The 22,110-nt window shown below is 39.8% G+C and overlaps 1 protein-coding gene across 3 annotated transcripts in view; it reads left to right on the plus strand.

Moving 5' to 3' along the window:
* GUCA1C (guanylate cyclase activator 1C) overlaps positions 1–19,071 on the plus strand; it is a 44,435-nt gene extending 25,364 nt beyond the window's left edge. For all 3 annotated transcript variants that reach the window (XM_057407417.1, XM_057407415.1, XM_057407416.1), the window contains 3 exons: positions 13,006–13,155; positions 15,599–15,686; positions 18,623–19,071. In XM_057407417.1, coding sequence (XP_057263400.1) covers positions 13,006–13,155; positions 15,599–15,686; positions 18,623–18,753 — 369 coding nt within the window. In that variant the 3' untranslated portion in view covers positions 18,754–19,071. The remainder of the gene's footprint in view (positions 1–13,005; positions 13,156–15,598; positions 15,687–18,622) is intronic.
* The last annotated feature ends 3,039 nt before the right edge of the window (positions 19,072–22,110 follow it).

A 22,110-nucleotide genomic window follows, 5' to 3' on the forward strand; every position in this document is an offset into this window, starting at 1 on the left:
GATGGGGCAGCCACAGCTTCTCTGGGCACCCTGTGCCAGTGTCTCACCAACCTCATAGTGAAGAACTTCTTTCTAATATCTACTCTCTTTCAGTTTCAAATCATTACCCCTTGTCCACTGTCTTTTAAAATATACCTCTAGAAATAACAAGCATCAACACTTTTCGAGTACATGGATATGACACTTTTTATGTGGTTAAACTAAGACTAAAGTGGCACCAGACCAGCCTCTCAGGGCAGGAGAAAGGAACATTGTATGTTACTAATGAGGCAAAATAAAAGGATCTCCTTATTCTGTACACTCACTGTTTGTCCTATACCATTTCCTACAGCTTTTTTTCCTCCCCAGGGTTTTTGGCAGAATTGTAGGCTTTGATCCAGAAAAATGTTTTTAGTTAAGTACAGATGTGTGAGGAGTTGTCAATGGATGGCTGAGTGGAAGCTCTGAAATATCAGCTAGGATTGTACAAATAAGGGGTTATTATCCTTCCATGGCATTACGTAGAACATTTGGGCACAATGCAATATTAAACAGACGATAATCTTTCATCTCCAAGCCACAAAAGAGATGCAAATGGTTGCATGCATAATGCACAAATGCAGACATAATTTGGTCACCTGAGTTTTTGCTTGCATTCAGCTTCGTATGGCAGCATCTCAGGTTTGTAGGTCAAGGTTTTATTTCCTTTGCTGTTGCATTCTTGTCTGCTTGTTGCTTTCTAATAAAGGGGCTGTTATCCCAATGGGTGGTGAAGTATATAAAACTTCTTGATAGAAATCATATCTTTTCTCTTATTAGTATACTTTATATAGAAGTGCTCTTGAGCTAGACAGCTAGCAAACTTGATCCTTCTTCCCTGCTTCCCCCAGCTGACTTTTACATATATATAGAGAGAGATATATTTGACCTGATCTTTTTCATATCTGACTTCTTGTGGCCAGAACATACCAGGCTTAACAGTGGGGCTTTTACAGATTAAAATTGTTATGACTTCTGTTGCTGGAGCTAGAAGGCATATAGTTTGGGAGCTAGTTTAGAGTTGATCTAAATCTAAAGAAATTCATTCTGGAAAAGTTGAATGATTTAGTAAGTTTTTCTACTTTCAGCATAAAATACACTTTTCTTATGTAGGCTTCTGTTTTCTCACAAATGCTCATAAAGTTGTGCTAAAGTGTTAGGCCTCAGATTAATCTGTAAGTCCAACTATAGCAGCCTAATGCTCCTTGTGTTGTGGTCATCCTTGCTTGGAGGTATTCTCTCATACAATAACATGATAAAACACTCTTAAAAGGTGTGCATAGACTTCCTCCTCTGTGTTTCATTTACGCCCAGTTTAAAAACTCTAGCAGGTCAGGTCAGGAATATTAACTTCTTAGGGTAGCAGTGGGACTTAAGGTGGTAATTACAGCTCTGAATTGCATTTCACCTCCTTGTTAGACTTGCTGCTTCCAGATGAAGTTTGTTATTGACATCCTCCTCCTACTTAGGATTTCCATACACAAAACCAAAACCAAACAACAACTTGACGATTGGAAACAGTTAAAAAGGAATTATCAACAGGTATTCAGTTACAAGCCAAACCTTATCATTCCCTTGATTTCTTTAGGTTGGGGATATTGGAGTAGTTCAGCTCCCCACTCCTGGACACGATTATGGTCAGCAGAGGTATAACAGGGAGGTTACATCTTCACTGCACTATTCACAGGTAGAAATTGAGGTTACCACTGGTCTTGGCAGCAGGCAGACCATGTAAGCTCAGAGCATTGCACCAAGTCATCGTGCCAAAGAGGCAATGCTACTGTTGCTGTATGGCTTCTTGAACCCAGTGATTTTGAATGTTTATTTGTGACATAGTACTGTACAGGTATTCGTGCCTCTGGCCCTATGAGTGAGCCTGCCTAATGTATCAAAGATGCTTCCAAGCAGTGCCTGTGTCTATTGGAGACCAGTGATGCAGGCTATATCCTAAAAGCTTTCTTCTCAGGAACACACTAAATAACTGCTAACCATTTCTGGCATGTCTCTTGTTCAGACCACTAGCTGTTTCATAATTAAATGACTTTGTACACCAAGCATGCAGATGTCTAATTCTTCCACATTTCTTAAAAGCAAGGGTTCTACATCAAGACTTTACATCACTTCCTTGACCTCTGTGGGGTGCTTTGCTAATAATTAAACAAATAAAGGAATATGCTACTGAAGTTTGGAAGTTGTTGTTCATCCTTCTTAGCTCCAGTGAAAAATAAAGATGCTGAACATTCAGAACTGTAATGGTTAAGTTAACTTTACCTGAGATTACCACAAGGAGTACAGGAACCAGCAGTTAAGCAAGTGTTTTATTCATGACAGATACAGTAACACTTCTAAGTATTATGCATGCAGTTGCATCGGCGGTATAATAAATGGCAGGTTTATCTTTTGCCACAGCTTCCTATAAAAGCCTTTGAAATAGCATTTTTAGTAAAATACAAGTGCAACAGGGTTCATTTCTTTAAAGATTCCCTTTATTAGGTAATTTTATGGACAAATTCTCTGTCTCCTTGACTCAAGCTATTTGTAATACAAAACTGAAAAAGCTGCAACCACATACGAGTAAGCTGAATGTCTTCTTTCTTTGTTCCCTCTGCATCTCGGTCCACGCATAACTGTCGTGCAGTCCTAGCTCATGCAGGCTAACAATGAATTTTAGAGAGGAAACTGTTATGTTTATCTAAAATACTTCAGTGGTTGCCAAGTATACTGATGTATATTAGGTTTTGTGTGAGAATATGCCTCATATTTCAGAGAGATTACGTCCTTCAAAATGAGGTTATTCCAATGTTAAAGGAGAAACATAATGTCTGGTGTATCCATAATATATAGGAAGTGTCAGCTGCTCTTTGAACAGAACAAATGAAGCATCCTATAGTCAGCACTGCTACTATTCAACACACACCCTAAAAAATCATTGTCAGCCGCTTCTACTGGCTTTGCCATCACAGGAAATCAAAATTGAACACTTTAAGAACTGATTGACTGATTGTGTTCTTACTACCTGTGAAGGAAAGCGTTTGCATAGCCATTCAACGTGTGAAGCGATGTGCTGGAAATGGGATGCTGCTGCTGTAGTTCTCTTATTGCTTATTTTGGCAATAATTGAAACCGACTACAGGAATTAAGCGTCTGTTGCTTTGTGAGCAAAATGGATTTTAACAGGTAGGATATACTGTGAAGAATAAAGAAGATGAATAGGTATGTGGCACCACAGGAAAATTATGCAACTTAAAGGATTTTCTGTTAAGACTTTATAAAGCATCGGACAGTCCTCAACAGAGAACAGCATTTTCTGCTACATTTCTTATGCACAGATAAAGGTGATAGACACAGAAAAACGGACACTCCACAGCAAAAAGCTTAAGAGATCTTTTGATGAGGGGCCACCAGATGATGTCCATCTGCAATCCTCTTTCTAGTTTGTGCTTTTTCATTTAAAATGTAAAGTAGTTCTGGGATAAACCAGAGTTCATCTGACATCGTTATGCAGAATAGAGCTATAAGAAAGATTTTAAAAGGAATCCATTTTAAAACCTAAAGAACACAGTTACACCAGGCTGCTTAATGTAGATCAGGTAATAATAATCCTTCTTTCCTTTTTCTTTCCCTGAAGTACACTCCTTGTACTTTGCACAATGCTGACAAACGTTGGGAGGCAGACCACCAATCCTTTTTAACTCATCCTAGTTCCTTCCCCACTGTCCTGCTGTGTCTGTGTAGTTCAGATTTTCAGGCAGACTTTTCATCATCTGATTCTGCATCCCAGCTACAAATAGATGTTATCCTCTCCTGTTATAGGGGCATGAATGGGATTAGCCAAGTATAGCTTCTCAGGTACTATAGCAGAAGGAAATGTGAATTATTTAGCCATGAAATCCTCTATGAAAGCAGTGGTTGCACCTCATATTCCAAGTGTAAATGTTCATAGGAAGTTGTAAGATTTTCAGAGATGTTTTGGTGATTAATGTAATTCACTCTTTATTTGACTTTCAGTTGTTTTCTCCCTCCACTTTTTTCCCCTTCTTAAGAATTGTGAGAGACAGAGGAGTATTATTTCATCGACACGAGGCAATTACTTGCAAGAGATTCTACTGAAGACAGTACTTTGTTAAAGACTGACACTGCCAAACTATGCAATGGATACCTAGCACTAGGTGGCAGTTGCCTTCCACGTTCTTATTGAGGGCATGAAGAGCTTTTAAAAGATGAAATAAAATGACTGCCATTGAAGCCACACTTCAAACACTACATGGAACCTAAGTGTTAAGTGTTTCCACCTCTTGTGGGATTAATTATAATGGCTCAAGGCACCCCTGCTAACTCTCCTTTGTTGCAAAAATTGGTTTCAGTTGGGTTTCCTTTCTCAGATTGTCTTGCTGTGATGTGTCCTCAAGACCAGGAACAGCTGCTGTCATATGAACTGACAGGCTGCTAAGGAACTGCCTAGACTGTTTGCAGCATCCTTATGTGTTTGTAGGCATTACCGAAGTTGACACAATAGACTTGGGTGCAACAGTTAATAGCTATTCAAAGCAAAGTGAGAGAGAATGATAATTACAGAAATATTTTCCCAAATTTTCCTGAACTTTTCCCTTTTGTATCCTAAGTCTTTAAATAGTTGTGCAAACGTAAGTTCAGCTGTACGCATCGTTTTAGGTATGTCTTCAGGCTCAAATAACTCTCTGGATAAGTATACTTTTCTTAGCTTACTCTAACCAGCCACCTTAACCAAGGTTGCAGCTGCAACATCTGTATTGCACACTACACTATGGGGCTACTATTGTGGTTGACAAGACATGCTATATTTCACACTATTCCTTTTCCATGGTTCTTGAGTTGTCCCAGCACATGTGGATAGCTCTACCACTTTGCCCAGAGGAGTTGAACTCTTGCTTTTTCTGGTTTTGAATCCTTTTTCAGTCTCACAATTGCTTCTAATTAGACTCCACAACAACTACTTAGAAAACTTGGTTTCTTTTCATGACAGTCATACCTATCACATTGTACCCTCAGCAAGAAAAGCCTGTGTGTCCATAATAATATAATCTGATTCTAAATGAAGGGCTAGAAGAAAACAAAGAATCAAAGCATCTCTTAGCCGGAAAGAATCCTTCTGTCAGAAGAAACAAAAATCTACACCTCTTACTTCCCAAAATATTTGGGAGGTTTGGACTGGACATGTACATGTACAAATCCTTTCCCTGTTTGTTTCAGACAAAATCCAACAAAAGCAACAAAAAAACCCACAGCCAACCCATTTGCTTCTCCTTAGTCTACAGCAATGTTGCATAAAATTACTCAAATACATAGTAACTAGCCTGATTGCTGTAAATAAGGAGGAGGTTAAATTATACTTTGTTGTGTTCAAGGCAGTGTAGTTATAGTTATTTTTAAGAATGCTTAATTGCCTTTGAAAGGTACTGTAGCCTTATAAAAAATGCCATAGAATAGAAACTATCATTCACGACCATTTCACCTTGGTCCATGAAACACTCTTTATTTACAGAGTGTCTTCAAGAATGTCTTTGTTCTACTTCTTAACTACCTCTAGAATTTTTTTACATCCAATTTTACATAGCAATTTAAGAAAAAATAAAAATCTATTACTTAGTAAGGGCCTCCCACAATTATTGGTGCAATTTCACAATCTTAATCTTGTTTTCTACTGCTTTGGCACAGGACTTACTTCTGCGATAGTACTAACTTAGGCTGTAATAATGTGTCATTGCCAGCTAAAAGCCTATGTTAACATTATCATTAAAATCATCACTTGCCTAATGTCAGTACAGTTGAATTCTTGACTCCAGGATTTGACGGTACACGTATCTAGAAGTTTCAGACCAGATTCCCCAGAAGTGGCACAGCACCACCAAGTGTGGAAGGCTGCTTCTTTACATGGGATATTAAAGTGAGGTCTGTCTCAGACTTCTCTTACAGCATTGCAGAATTCTATGGCCCACTTTGGGGTTTTTTTTTTTGTTTCAAACAGGGTAATCTGAATGTCCAAGGAATTTTGCCTTTAAAAACAAAATTTTGAAATATTCACGTAGGCAAGTTCTATAAAGTAATAATCCAGATGAATTTTCCTTGCATCACAGTTTTGGTGTTTAGCTGGATTGGATTAAGCTATATGATGGGGCAGCAGTACTCACAGTGCCCACCATGGAGTGTTCCCACCTTGTTGAGCAGCTCTTTCCTTGCCATCTGTGTGCAGTGCGTTCAGGCTCACTGTGTTTGCAATAGAGATCTGCCGCACTTGGGCAGCAGGTCCACCACACTGTAGAGCACACCAAGACACAGTTTGTGTGTGGTGCAAGGGCAGATGTACTCCATCCGCCAACAGTGTGGTAGCTGGCTATCAGGAGTCCCCTTTTTCACACCTGGACCCAGCAACTAAGATCCACAGGTTAAGACAGCCCAGCCCATAGGTCCTGTATGAAGCTCTAATGCCAACCACACTGCACAAGAGACCTAGGGAAAATGAATCACTACACTGAGTACGGAGAATTATGTTGCAAAATCTACTGACAATAAAAATTAGTAAGTAATAAAAACTACTACAATAAAAACCTAAAGGTTTGGTCAAGTGATTCTTTGGCTTAATGTTTTTCCTTGGTTTTTTTTTTCTTTAACATGAATTAAATTTGTATACATTTTCACTGAATGTCCCACAGAAAAAAAGGGCAGCAAAACTCAATGTGAGGAATAGAAAGGGAGGAATATGAAAGAATGAAGTTCAATTTTATCTAAAAGCAATCAGCAGCAGAATCTCCCACTGAATTGTGCTGTCCCTACGCTCCCTGTTTTTAAAACAAACAGGTTTAGAGTTATTTACTCTGCAGTTACTCAGTGCCCACAGTTACACATTAAACTGAAGCAATTACACTTTTCTAACAACATGTGTAGGGTTTCTTTGACAATTTCATCTTACATGTAAGCAAATGAGCACGCACTCCACAGCTTTCGCTAAGCTTACAAAGCGCTTGGAGCATATTACTACCATTACCAGCCAACGCTGTACTTTTGTCACATTGCGTGATTAGGCAGTGAAGATTAGCGTTGTGTAATTAATCGTAATTACTTTTACATTCTACTTGTTAAATTATGATGTAGATAAAGGGGAAAGTAATTTTAATGAAAAGCAGTTCAAGAATGTGCTGCTTTTATTTAAAGCAATTTTAAGTATTTTTCTACAAGTGCAACTGCCTTCTTTTTCTATTTATTTCCTTGATAATTACAAATAGAGCAGTCAGAGGCTACTCCAGGTTTACATTTTCTTCTTTTTCACCTTTATCTTTTACGTGTTGCTTTGAAACACCTGGAGACACGCAATCGTGATCCACGTGTTTGTTAATGACAATGATGCTGGTGACCCACATTTTGGAAATAACAACTGCAGAAAAGATGCAGCAGAAATTGGACAAAATCGGTTTTAACCAACTTAGCTGCAAACTCCTGTAATGCCAAGAAATTGGTACTTGCTTTCCTGTGACAAAACATGATCCATAATCTCCTGGTTTCTACAGACGTAAAATGCCTACTGAAAGACGGTAGAGACTATTAACTTTTTCCTTCCCCGAGGCCCTTTATCTGATAATACCAAGTACTCTGGGGAATGATGGTGTATGTGTTTAACTTTTAGAAGCCTTCTTGCAACACTCCATCAGACATTAATTCCTAAAACCATTATCTAGGGGCGTCCAAGATAATCTGCCAAATAGAGCATTTTGCCACTAGAAGACATGTATGTCTTCCAAGTGATATCCCTGGAGGCTTGTCCTGATTCATTCTTTGGTTTGTCAAAGAAAAATATCCTGGATATGTCAGCAAGAAATTTGCTGAAAAATGTGTTATGTGGTCATGGCTGCATTTTTCAGCCTTCTCTCTCTTGCTTTGTTTGGGAAAGATGCTCCTAAAAGCAGAAGTAGAGGCTCCAAATTATGGTGCAGAAAGCTGACCTCCATCATCCAGGAATGACAACAGAGGACTAGGTCCTTAAGTACATCTCTCCTTCAATAGAGCCCTCCTGGGCACTGCTGTGCCATGCCGCAGGCTGAACACAGGACCCAGCCCGATATCTTGATGATTTTCTTATCTCCCTCCTTTTCCAGTAATCTTGAAACAAAATCATGAGTGATGGCAAGGAGTTGGGGAGTAGTTGTTAATACTAAAGAAACAGAATTGTTTCTCCCCTTAACATTTTGGATTTCACCAGGTTTTACCAGGGTAGCCTACAAACCTGAGAGCGAGGACACAGTTGACTCTGCATTTCCAACTCCTCTAACACAAGGGTTCCATATCTCACAGGTCTTCTTCACCTGGGCAAAGTAGAACCTTGTGTAACAGTCTGGTCGGTACAGCCTCATCTCTTTATGTAACAGTGGGTATGCGACTACCACAAAACCACTTAACAATCTGCCACTCCTAATTCCCTGCTTCATTCTTCATCCTTACCTAACAGACTTTGCTTGCCAAGAGTCTCCCCCCACTCCATGATATATGCCAACTTTGTTTAGCTAGGAAACTGGTGATTCCAGCCACAGCCTGTACAGGATCTGAAGCTCTCTGCAAGCCCCAAATTCCAGTATCAGATCTTAGGGATGTGTCAAAGTAAGAGAGTCACAAATAGTTCTGTATTTCTTCAATAATGCTTATACAGCCTTTGAGGAACAGCTGAAAGTCTTCAGAAGCAAAAAGAATGCAAGGAAATGGGGGGGGGGGGGGGGGGGGAGATGAAATGGAGCAAAATGAATTCTCCTTCAGGCTTCTGAGGGTAGAGAAAGCAGAGCTGTATTTGAAATGGAGTCTAGAAAGAAAGAGAGAAGCACACAGGATTAGCTATAAATTTCACTGTTACTCTGAGCTGTTGTAATCTGCTGTTTGACCTGTGTGTCCTCTCTCTGCCTTACGAGATTTAAGCAGTATTCTGAAAGACAGGGGGTGGGAAAGTGGCTTAATGTCCTAACCCCTAGGTTTGAAATACCTAGACCGTCTACATTTGCACACTTGTTAATCCTTATAAAACCTGTTGAGCTATTCTCCTGATATCAGGCTGAGTATAGGGCTTTTTTTCAGGTGCAAATTTTGGAAGGAAGGCACTGCTTATTGCATATAGATCCTTGGTAATGTCCTCAGTGCTCCAAGAGAGACGATGAATTCATTTATCCTAAGGTTTCGCAGGGAAATTGTCCCTTTCCAAAGGCATGGCTGTGCTGTGTGGTGGGAAATGGCTGGCTGTCCCATCAGCACTGCATCAACTCTGCTAGACAACCACTCTCAAGTAAGAGCTAGGCAGCCAAAACACCAAGTTCAGCTCATTCTGAACTGCCTGTTCACATCAGCGGTGTATTCATAGCCGAGAAGTCAATTAGTTTTAATCTGTCTTCAAATAGTTTGAAGCCGTGAGAGTTTTTAAGGACCTGTGAAGATTAGCAACGCTATTCTGGGAACTGAAAGGATAATGCCCTCCTACAGCTCTGGGGCTGAAGTATTAACTGCTGTTGTGTAACGCTACGATCCTTCACTGCCCGCCTTTGCCCTCGCAGGACACACATCTCCATCTTCAGCAAACAAAGGCGAGCAGCCTCCAGCAGCTGCACACAGGCTGACATTCTGAAGCAAAAAGAGAAAATTCAATTGCTTTCTCCTCAGGTGATCCAGTAACTAATGAACAACTGAAATGGGGCCTGAGCCCTGGGCAGGGATAGTCAGGACTGGTGGTGTCCTCAGTGACAGCTACTGAGGACAAATTTTATGCCATCAGCAAATTCTCCTTCCAGTTTTGGGGCCCTCTTTTGTCTTTGTTTTGTGAATAAGACTGTTCCAAGCAGCTTTAAAATAGTCACTCATCAGTGAAAGCAGAACAAGTTACAGCATCGAAGGGCATAAACACATGCACAACCATAATGCGTCCTTAAGGTTCAAGTTCATCTGGTCAGTCCATGAAGAGCCTAAAAGGAAAAGTGCATACTTTTATGAAGTCTGCTATGTTAAGCAGAAAGTCCAGAAGACTTTGGGGCCTGTAAAAGAAGTTTTAACCCATTTTGGTTTTGGTGTATCTCCTACCCACTCCTCAGAAGCACACCAGGACATTTCTGTCCCCTTGTTTTACACTATACCCAGAGGACGTACTTTGTGAGCTTACCCCAGCAGGTTCTCCCTATTCAGGCAGGGAAGGGAGCAGGGCTTCACCATCCCTCCAGATGTGCTGCAGCCAAGGAAGGCAGGGCCAGCAGCATACAGACATGGAATATCAACCTTCATAGACAAGAAATACATTCATCACCCAAATCTGTCCAGTCCTAAACTGGCAAATAAGCTTCACCTGCTTTAACTCCATTTAATAAAAGTACTTGAAATTTGCCCTTTGGAATGACACAGTAAAGCTCCAGAAGTAAATTACTTTTATCTCCCACCACTGATAATTATGCTCAGCTTATTATGTTGCTGTGGTTTTGGTTTGGTTTTTTTTTCATTTTATTTTATTATGATATAATTTATTATTTTTATGGTAGCCTTTTGCTTGTGAATTACTGACTTCCTAATGCTCAATGGTTACTTTAATGTGCATGCTGGAGATACATAAAGACCTACCTACATACTTGTATTGTGAATGGTTATAGAGCAGCAGATGGGTAAATCAGAACAGCAGTGTTCCTTTAATAAAATCACACACTTATTCTATTATTTGCTGTACTCCCAGAACCACAGGATGATCTTCATATGTTACTGCTATGATATTTTTCATTATTTAATGTACTATTCTGAGGCTGTTGGATGCTACTGCGAAAAGAACAGTATTTATCTGAGAAAGCTCTGTGTACATGTAGAAAGATCGCCATAGCCTTCTACATCATGTAATTTTTTCTTCCTACAATGCATGTTTTTTGCTGTAGAAAACCAGAACATTTCTCATCAGTGCTTCTGTGCAATGCTTCTGGTTCCACATCAGGTAGATGAATCTGTCTTCCTCCTCAGTGTTCCTATTCCTGGTGCTGCTGAAGTTAACATGTTGCTGCTGGTCCTTGCATGTCTATGGAATGTGGCTGGGGCTTTCCTAGCAACTACAATTTCCTTCAGGTGTTTTTCAGAGGTGGAAGCTTTTTGACCTTAGCTTTCAGTCCCTTTCACCAGATCAGAATTACGTACCCAAATACTTTAAGATGATTATTACCTTTTCCAAACTTCTGATGTTTTGTCACAGCAACAACAGTGAAACCAAGATGCAAAACGAAAGCAAACAAAATGTCATTTTCCAAGATCCAAAGTGAAATGTAAGGGAGAAAGAAGAAAATTAATCTGGTCATGGGCATCCAGCAAGCCTAAAATTAATCTGTAGATTCAGTAAGTAGCATGAAATGCAATAAAAAAGCAGCAATGTGAAACACATCTAACCACATTTTTAATAGCTCTATCAAATCAGATGATGGAAATGTAATCAGCAAAATGAACCTTGCCCTCAGTGAAATACTTGATGAGATGCTTCTTGAAATAATACTCGTAAAATTGAAATTCCAGCTGGTGTGCCAAAAAAAAAAAAGCATTAAGTTTGTGGTACATGATCTGTCATTTTTTTTTGGTAAAGCATCTGCTTTTAATACTGCACCTAACCTTGTTTGAAAACTGCATGTAGTTACTGCTAAATTTCATTTCATCCCAAACAGTGGTTCAGTGGTGTCTTAGCCTTTGCTGTGTTTGCTGTTATTGCAATCAGAGTAAATCCAGCAGCTACAGCAGAACCCGCACAAGGAATCTGTCCCCAACAGTTACACACACACCATTTCTGCATGAACCTTGAATCCAGTGTGTTTGAAACATTGGGATTATCTCTTGGGTGCCACTCTGCCAAACAGCCTTAGACAGAAACCAAAACAAGCAGTAGAAGTGTGGCAATGAGTTGCACTGCACCTCTACAGAACGTCTTTCCCTTTAGCATAGTACAGCCTAGAGGACAGATTAATGCCTGCTGATTGCAAAACCTCAACTGGCAGGACACTTGCTGATATATGACAATAAAAATAAGCAACATGCTAAACCCACTAGATACTCATCCAACCTTCTCTTCTCACCCAGAGACCATCTAAAACTGATGACAGTCTTTCCAAGGTTTTCCAAGCAACTGGATTCTGACCAACGTAAAGATCACAAGATTAAATTTACCAGCTGTTAATTCTTTTTATATGCACATGAGAAACAGCTGGAGCAAATACTCTCCAACTTCAGCAACTGTTTCTTCCATCCTCACCACGTTGTTAACAGAAACAGAGGAAGCTGACCATGGAGGCCTGTCCTTGACAGGCTTCCATCAGTAGCTTCAGAGAAGAAAGCAGAAAATATGGAATTAAATTGATCTGAAATACTCTTTCCCTGCGAATATACCCCTAGCCCCACTGTTTAGAAACTAGTTTACGACTTGCAGGCTTTATATCCCATGCAAAATGCATTAGTCAGAGAGACCTGATGTCTATATGGATAAACCACAGTACCTGGGGTTCATGCCAGGTTATCGGTTATCATGTACAACACTTGCTACATGATCTCTCAGATGGATAACACCTGGAACAGCTTTGTTGCACTGGAAGTCATCCATAGTTCTGCAGTACCCATATGAATATAAGCAACTCTGCTGCAGACATCTCATTAGCCCCAAACCACAGATCCCAGCCTCCCCTTTTTCACATGTGGAAGTCTTTCTCTTCTCCTCAAAAAAACATCAATTACGATTGTTCAGAACAGATTTGCCCCTCACCCCCACTGCCCCAGCTTTCAGAGAACAAACCTGTGCCGATACCCCTCCCTACAGTGCTTCCAGTTGAGCATATCCTTTTTAAACACTACAGAAGAGACTTTATGTTAAGGTGCTTTATAATTCAATGTGTATTATAGTGAATTTGATGACCTGTTTCTGTGAAATTGCCAGAATGAACAGAAAACAAAAGTTGTTAAATAGGTTTTTCTCTCTTTCTCTCTTAGGATGGATTTATAGACTTCTTGGAGTTCATAGCCGCAATAAATTTGGTTATACGAGGGAAAATTGACCAAAAATTGAAATGGTATTTTAAGCTATATGATGCTGATGGAAACGGATGTATTGACAAAAAAGAACTAGTAAGCATATTCACGGTAAGCGAGTTATGACCAATAGCAAGAGCATTTGACATAGTGTATAGCCTCTGAAACAGCGGTTCATCATGTGTTGTAAATGGATTGTCTGTACTTTATCTAATGTTTTACAGTTGTAAAACCAGAATTGTTCTGACTAGCGGTGCTCCTGCCATTAGTTTCTTGCTTATCGAAGTAAACATCTCTACGCAGTACCATAGTTCTACAGATATAATTCTTTACTGAAAAGTGAAAAACTAGAAACAGGAGAGACATTATTGTGATAAACGGTGTTATAATGCAGGGTAGAACAACAGCACAATGAATAAGCCAGCTGGTTAAAAGTGTTTGTGCCAGCCCGGTGTGGAAGACCGGCTTCTCAAACAGCACTTGCTGCAAGAAGCAATAGAGATGTCATCCTAATACTTTTAATTGTTTGAAAGCCTTTTAGATTTGCTTACTGCAAATGCCATAATCCCCTATTTTAAAATCCAGTTGGGGAAATTTAATTTTCCCATGAAATCATGCCGTGACATTTGGATACAAATACTGGAGAAAATTTTGCAGAAAATGGGTCCATTTCAAACCCATAAAACCAAAGCAGTGCATTTCTTTCTTTAAAATTACTTCTGTAGTTTTCAACTTGCTTTCGTGAAATAACTGTTGTGCACTTTGGTAGCTGCTTTCATCCAAAAGGTATTATAGGGTTCCTTGCAAATACAAATGACTTAATCCTGCTCCCTGAATGTTCAGGATTCGTTACAGACCAAGGTTTTGCTGCAGGGAGGATAAAATCTAAACAGGGATTTAATGTCATAATAAACAAAGAACATACGTATATAACAAGGAACAAACCCCTGGATTCTGTGGGAGTGCCTGGCTAGTCACTGTTAAAGACATTCAAGAGCTGCTGCCCAGTTTGAAAGGAACCAGAGCCACATGAAGCCACAGGGTTAAAAAACAAAGTGGATGCATGACCTTCTAAAGGGCAGCTTTCTAAAGGTAGGAGAGGCTGCACCTCCCAGATTTCTCCTCGTTTAAGACTAATGACATCTTTCTTTTGAAGTTATTCTCCATATTTTTCACCCAGGGGCAATGAGGTGACTGTTTTGTCTTGGTCTTTACTTTTAATGTAAAGTTTTGGTTTTCAACTTGCCTGTTTTTAAAACCAGTTTACACATCTCTGTGTTTTCCTCTCTTTTGGGGTACAAGAACCTTAGCTTAAACCTGCCCAAGTCATTTGACCTAGGCTTGTCCAACAAGATATATGATACCTGAGACACTAATTTAAATCACACAAGTCCTATTAAATCTTCATCTCTCCACACAGCTATGCAAACTTTGGACCAGCATTATCAACCATCAAAATTCCTTCCAGACAAATATGCATTTTAACAGCCCGGTTATTGTAGTTTATTATTTTAAGGTGATTCTGTGGTAGTCAGTGATTCAAGTACTTTAGGTACTTATACAATACTTTGGGTGCCATGGTTTAGTGTGAGGTGTCCCTGCCCATGGCAGGGGGGTTGGAACTAGGTAATCTTAAAGTCCTTTCCAACCCTAACTATTCTATGATTCTACTTCAGGAACCTGCCTTACTCTTAACACTACAACAAATTTAACTGTGGCAGAGCTGTAAGTTTCTTCTGCAGACTGCATCATGGTCAGACACAGAAAACACCAAAGTATCTACAGTATGAATTGCTAATACAAACGAGTTTATGTAGCTATCTTTGTAAAATTCTTGCTGCCTTCTGGAACTCATTTGTACAAAGTAAGATAAAGACAGTGATGGTCAAGAACTCCACACTGGCGCTGAATAGATTTAACTATTTAAATATAATGAGTTCTAATTTAATATCAGGAATACTGAAAGAAACAACTGGCACATGGGGGGAATAATTCGGCTGTAGATAATGAAATTCTGTAGTATGCCCATTACAGAACATATATGCATGTGTATTTCTACCTATATCTTTTCTTAAGTTATTTGAAGGACAAGTGAATCCTCTCAGCTTCCAGGTCTGCTGACCTGCCTTTATTTGTGATTACTAAGTTAAACACGTCTTAATAGAAAAATGACTTAAGTTTTCTATGCATGTGCTTTCAGCTGTGAAAAACAATACTCAAATCACACAGGCCACAGGGCCCTCGCCAAAGACACAGAACTCTCCAGGGCCAGATAAAAATGCTGGTGTGGAATCTAAAGTGTACTGCAGAGCAGAGGTGCCACATGGGTTCAGAAGACCTTCAGAGATATGGAAATTAGCCTGTGATCTTCAGGCTGTGTTATGTAAATTAAATTTCCAATCCTCATTACTGGAAACAGCTATTTATTTAGTGATTTTTGAGAGGGTTGGTGAGCTAAAGAGCCGCATCTCAAATCCTGCAGCTGCCAGTGTATTGTTTTCACAGCCTGATGGGGAAAAGAGCCTGAAAGAACTTTCTCCCTTTCTGCCTTCAGGCTATCCAAGCTATTAACGGCCACAGTGACATGTCTGCTGAAGAGTTCACAAACATTGTATTTCAGAAGATAGACGTGAACAATGACGGTAAGAATATAGGTTTTGTTGGCACTGGCGGGGATTTTCCCCCATAAGGAAGTGTGGGATCAAGAGGGGAGCTGAACATGCTACTGAAGGCTTGACTGGATTAGATTAACAGAAAGCCTGAATGTGTTCTTTACCCATATTGCTTCAGCTTTACAGTGAAGTGTAAATAAATCAACTGTCTCTATTAATCTGACAGAGGAGTTACAATGCAGTAGGGGCTAAAACGTGGAGGTCTTGCACTGTGCATCCAAAGTGCCAGTACTCTGACTGCACAGAAGAACAAAGGTGTGATCAAGGAGGTTATTTTAGTGTGTTTCTGTTCTTAATCTCTCTAAAGTGGATGAGAGAACCAACTAATGTCCCTTGAAGGCTGACTGCTAACACATGCCACTGGTTTTATTCAAGGTAAGTACACTGAGTCAGTTGGACTTGCATTTGGAAACCAAACGTTTAAGTTGGAGTTGTTTCTAGTAGAACACTTGCACATGGGAATGTCTTCCCTCATACTTCTAGCCATGAAAATCCTCCTTCCACCAGCAATTGTGTTTTACATCAGTTACTGCAATCATTGAAAATTAGGAATATTAGGAAAACATTGCAGAGCAAAGTCACCTAGTGAGGAATCTGGGGTGCTTTTTTTGGTTTTTGTTCATTTTTCTGGTCTTATTTGCTACATTAAGGTTACTTTTTAAAATAGCTGTTTGCTATATACAGTCAGAGTACAAACAGTGATGTTGTGGTGCATGTGAATAACTCATGGAGGATTTTTTTCCCCACCTGCTTGGCCCAGCTTTTGGGCGAAGGCAAATAACCATAGGACTCCAAATAACATATAATCATAATCTAGTGTCTAACCCAAATTGTGTGATTATTCATATTTTGACTCCTGCTTTGACCATATGCTTACTGCCAATAACTGTATCCAAGCTAGACCATCAGCTGAAAAAACAACTCATGCGCCTTACGTTTTAGCAATGAAGTGCCAGAACATGAATTATTCAATTTATCTTCATAATACTCCCATTTCAAACTGCTTTCCATTTTTTAAATAGCTGCAAAGCAGCAGGACCAGCGTCACCTGGGGAATGGGACAAATTTCACCAATTTTAGCTTAAACTATGCTACTTTCTTGTAGTTTAAGCTCCTTGTGGCTTCTGAGTAAAGAAAAGGGCAAATAGACAAATAAGTTGCAATGTCCTTCCGCACATTATAATACAAGAAATAATCCCACACTTGTCAGGAGCAATTGTTAAAGCAAAACTCCCAATGGCTTTGTGATTTATTTTCATTAGCTCCAGGAAATCTGAGACCTGTCATGGTTGCAGTGAGTTTGGTATGCCAGTGTAACCACATCTCCCTGGTAACTGCAGTGGATTTGGTATGCTTGCACGCTGGTATTGGTACTTTGAAATATATAGTCTGGGATCAAGAGGAGGGAATTCAAGACCAGTTGACCTGCATAAGCATGAAAATGATGCAGCCTGTGCATCTGATGAGTCCAGGAACCCCAGCCAGCCAAAGACCTCAGTCAAAAGCAACACAGAGGGAAGGAGATGGGAAATAAGAGGAGTGCCCGGGATAGAAGAGATCAGAGGGATGAGGGGCAAAAGCAGGAGGACTCAGACAAGCATACAGAGATGGCTTCTTCCATTTCTGCTCCTGGGATGATGTTATAGGGGAACTGGTGCTGAAAGAGGAAGCAAAAACATCCTCAGGACACTACATGCCAGCCCCTGGAGAGGGTCTTACTCCTCTCACTGAAGCCTAACAGCCAGGATTTCTGTCAAATGATGTATTTCCACTTTAGCAGTGTGTATAGAAGCCTGTTCACCAGTGCAGTGATGACTCATATGACTGAAAAGGAAGCAACCTTTACTGCCCATGTAGAAAGTGGTTTTCACATTTTTCAAATGCTGATCATTTTCCTTTTTCATCTCAGATGAGGTTTCCAAGGTTGCAATGGGCAAAAACCAAAACACAAAAGTACTCTGGGGAGTACTTAAATCCAAAAATAGACAAAAGTCATTTAACTAAGTATACACTAGAAGTGCATGCAACTTGAATTGCTGCTCCCCTGCACCCTGGGGCCCTAATTCATCCAACTATCTTCCTCTTTGCCTGGCCTCTTGCCATTTCTTATTTCAGTGACAAATCATTCACTTTTGTGATTTTAACAAGAAACTTTATACCATTCTCTGAGTAAAAATAAAGCTTTTCCCTCATAAACAGTTATCACTGGAATAATCACAGTTATCATAACTTCTAACCAGATAATTACGTACATTCCTGTGTACTATACAAGCACACATATTCCTAGGAGGGGCCTTTGCCTTTGCTGACAGGGAAGAGAGTGGGAAAAGAGGAAGAATATTCCTGCTCCTCAATAGAAGAAATCTTTTAGCTGTCTTGTAACTTTCAAAGTATTGCCTGATTTTGCCATGGTCCTCAAAAATCACACCTTAAATGACCATTTCAGTTGCTTGCATGAATTTATGTAATCAAAACACTTAAATTTTTTTTTGCCTATATTTTATCTTGGTTATAAATAATCCTGGTAATCCCCAGCAAAATAAGCCCTTAATTTTTGTTAAAACTAGCTAGAAGATAAACTCCAGTGAGAATTGGACCATACACCTAAATTCACCCTTGATACAAGGTTTTGTTAGCGCCTTTTTTCACATTTAGGAGTACTCACAGTTGTCTTAGACTTCAGTGAAAGCTGTGTTTGAACTGTTTTAACAGAAAAAAAGTGAGTCTGAGTTCTGGGATCTGATGCAAAGTGGGAAAACATTAGCAAATACTCTTCCTGCATTTGCCTATCAGCAGAGAATGGGGAACCTTCCCGAGGGATTCGATCTGGCATGAATGGCCTTGTGTTGAATGGAGAGGGATTGCTGGGTTTCTTGGTTCCTAAGGAGTATGTGAATTCCTTTTAGGGGAACTGACTTTAGAAGAGTTTATCACTGGTGTTGAAAGCGACGAGGACCTCATGGAGTTGATTACAAAAAATTTTGACCTTTCCAACGTACTCAAAGTCATACAGAACGGCAGGAGACACAGCATCTGAAGGATCCAGTGACAGAAGCAGCATCTCTGTCGTCATTCCAAGGAAGATAATACGTGGTACCTTCAAGAGCTTGATGTCATCGAAGCCTGCCCAGGCAAAACTGAGCAGCCTGCTCCAGGAGTAATAACTTTCACTCTTGACTTTGTATCTCTCCTTTTATCTTCTTTATTCTTTCCCTCACTAATGACTGTGACAGCCACACTTATGATAGAAAAGCTATTTGACGCAGTACAAATAACTTATTTGCTCTCCATGAACGCTGTTCAGTCTAATCAATAAAATCATGAAAATATCACAAAATGCAATCTTTCTAGAAGACATGGAGTTAATGGATTTCTCCTTATCGGGACAGGCTTTTAAGCCTACCGTCTAAAGTGTGGACATAATCTTCTAGGTAGGACTGTGTTGTATTCAAATCAATTAAGAATGGAGCCTGATTTGCATTACCTAAAAATTGCTCTAATCAGTACTCAGAATTGAAGTAAATTCGCTGGGTAACACCTCAGTCAGCTTAATGTTCTCAAGATGTGCATCCTCCTTATCAAGCTGTCTACCACTTTTGATTTTATTACATCTTTAAATTAAACTAACATGATGTTTTGATGGTTTTGGCAGGGTTCAGCCACTGTTCTTTCAAATTAACCTTTTATGAAAGTGCTGAAATGAAATTCTGTTGTTTTTTGTAGAGTAAAATTAGAAGTTCAAGGAATTGCTAAAACCATTTTGTAAGCACACTGGTTTCCTAGAGATGTGTGTCCTTTGATTTGTATGCTCTCCTTTTCAAAACAATTAGTTTCCACTGGGCTTTCTGCCACAGCTGCATCAGATGAAAGGTAAGAGGTATCAAGACTTGTCTTACTGATGGGACTGCAGGCTTCTGCCAAAAAGGCTGTCTAACAGCTGAATTATTCTTGCCCTCCCCAACAGACAGTACTACTTCAGGTATCTTTGTCCTGTCCAGATACCTGGGCAAAAGCTTTTAGCAATTTAATCTCTTTGAGATTTCTGCTTTCTTTCAAACTGGTTTGCAATTGTCTCTGAAGGTGGTAGCTGTTAGGAGTACAGAGAAGGCATTTAAAGATGGCGTGATCATATATACCTAATTTTCTTAGGAAGTGTCGTGGTTTAAGTCCAGTCAGTAATTCAGAACCATGTAGCCGCTCATTCACTCCCTCCCTCCCCTCCTCTTCCTCCCCCCTGCTCCCAATGGGGAGGAGAATGGAAAGAATGTAACTCCCACCGGTTGAGATAAGAACAGTCCAGTAACTAAGGTATAACACAAATCACTGCTGCTGCCACCAATAATAATAATGATAAGGGAAATAACAAGGGAAGAGAATACAACCCCTCACCACCCACCAACCGATACCCAGCCCGACCCGAGCAGTGATCTAACCCTTCTGGGTAACTGGCCCCAGTTCTACATCCTGGGCATGACGTGCTGTGGTATGGAATACCTCTTTGGTCAGTTTGGGTCAGGTGTCCTGTCTGCTTCCTCCTGGCTTCCCCTCCTCCCTGGCAGAGCATGAGGTTCACAAAGTCCTTGGTCAGAGTAAACATTACTGAGCAGCAACTAAAACCATCGGTGTTATCAATGCTGTTCCCAGGCCAAAAGTCAAAACCACAGCACTGCACCAGCTACTAAGAAGGAGGAAAATGACTGCTACTGCTGAACCCAGGCTAAACCCAACTCAACCTTACTTCATAAATAACGAGATTAATTCTGTGAGCTGAAACGGAGGTGCATGAACTCTCTGCAAAAGGAAAATTGTAATTCTCTCAGGTTCTGTTGGGATTGATTCTCTCTCAAGTCTGCAACAAGTTTTATCAGATTACTACATTCTATCATAAATTCTCCTTGGCTGACAGTGGCCTGCAGGCATCACACTAATATTAATTATTGTCAGGAGCATCAGCGACATGCAAAATAATTTGTGCATGGATCAGTGCAGCTTGAACAAAACAATTATTAAGACTTCAGTATGCAAACATTTTTCTTCCAAATTCACTTCAAAATCCATGTCCATTTGCACATGAAACGTGCTTCATCATCTGCAATTATTATCGCAGAATCTGGTTTGATCAATGGAATATACTAAGAGTATGCAACATGCATCACTTGACATTATACACAGTTCTGAAATTATAGTTCTGACATTTTAATCTTTTATATCCTTTAAAAAAAGAGAGAGAATGATGTATGAGACTGCTGCTGGTTCAAGTTTTAAGGTTTTGTATTTATTCATCATTGACACATTAATATATCATTGCCACTACCAGTTTTCTCACACCCAGACTTCAAAAGGACACTTTTCTTCATCTAATGCTTTTGTATTTAGATCCCATGAGGGTGGTGTCCTTCAGAATTGGCTTTACAATACTTAAAACAGAATGGTCCAATCTAAGCAACTTGAGTGAACGGAAAGAGCTGTGTTTTGGATTTTTGCTCTTAACCTAATGAAGTTATGGACTTTGAAAAATGACTACTATCTGTGTACACCACCCCTTGTATTTTATAAAGGGATTTTAAAGAGACTATTTCCACTTAAATTTGCCTAGTAAGTTGTAATTATATGAAGTGAAATACCAATTCAGGAGTTCAATACCAATTCAACAAGTTGAGTACTATGAATTTCCTTTTAAGTTCTTAAGCACAATTTGAATACACAGCTGCTTGAGGTAAATGCATTATGGCCACAATTTTCTATTGGTCTCATTCTTCCAAACTTGCCAGCTGCCTGTTAAGTGTATCAGTGAAATCAGGTGGCACATGGAAAACCGGTCAAGTGTGATTCTCCCAGAGTTTTGTTCTGGAACAACGTGAAGCTGCCATTCCTTCTGCTGGAGAGGCTTTCTACTCATGAAGGTATATTGTAAGTTGATCCTATTGGAATGTTTATTGCTAGTTTAACAGCACAAAAGGAAAAAGAAAGCCTGGTGTCAGCTCTTGGAATGTACACACCCTAGGAAATGCTTTAGTGGTTATGGGGCAGTGCTGAGCTGCTGATCCTGGGGGCTGCTAGAGCCCACAGGAATGCTTCTGCTTTAAAGCCCCACATGGGAGAGAAAAAATATTATAGCACATGTCCTCAAGAAGTGTCTTTGTCTACAAGATTGATGCTGTGTCTGGGGAAGCTGGGCTGCCTATAGCATCACCACGGGGGATAGGCTTTAATTAAGATCGACGTGCACTGAGAGTGGCTAATCATTTTGTCACCATATTCACCTTGGAAAGAATCACAGGTTTCAAATTCACTCTGCAGCTTTGATTGTGAGCTTTGCCAGTCAACAAGGTAACTGGTAGAATCTCTTCTCATATTAGCTCTTTTACTGTTAAGAAATCCTTATGACTTTATG

Source organism: Pezoporus wallicus, unplaced genomic scaffold (genome assembly GCF_028554395.1).
Source record: "Pezoporus wallicus isolate ANWC-B61680 ecotype Strahan unplaced genomic scaffold, APGP_CSIRO_Pwel_v1 contig_13817, whole genome shotgun sequence".
NCBI lineage: Eukaryota > Metazoa > Chordata > Aves > Psittaciformes > Psittacidae > Pezoporus > Pezoporus wallicus.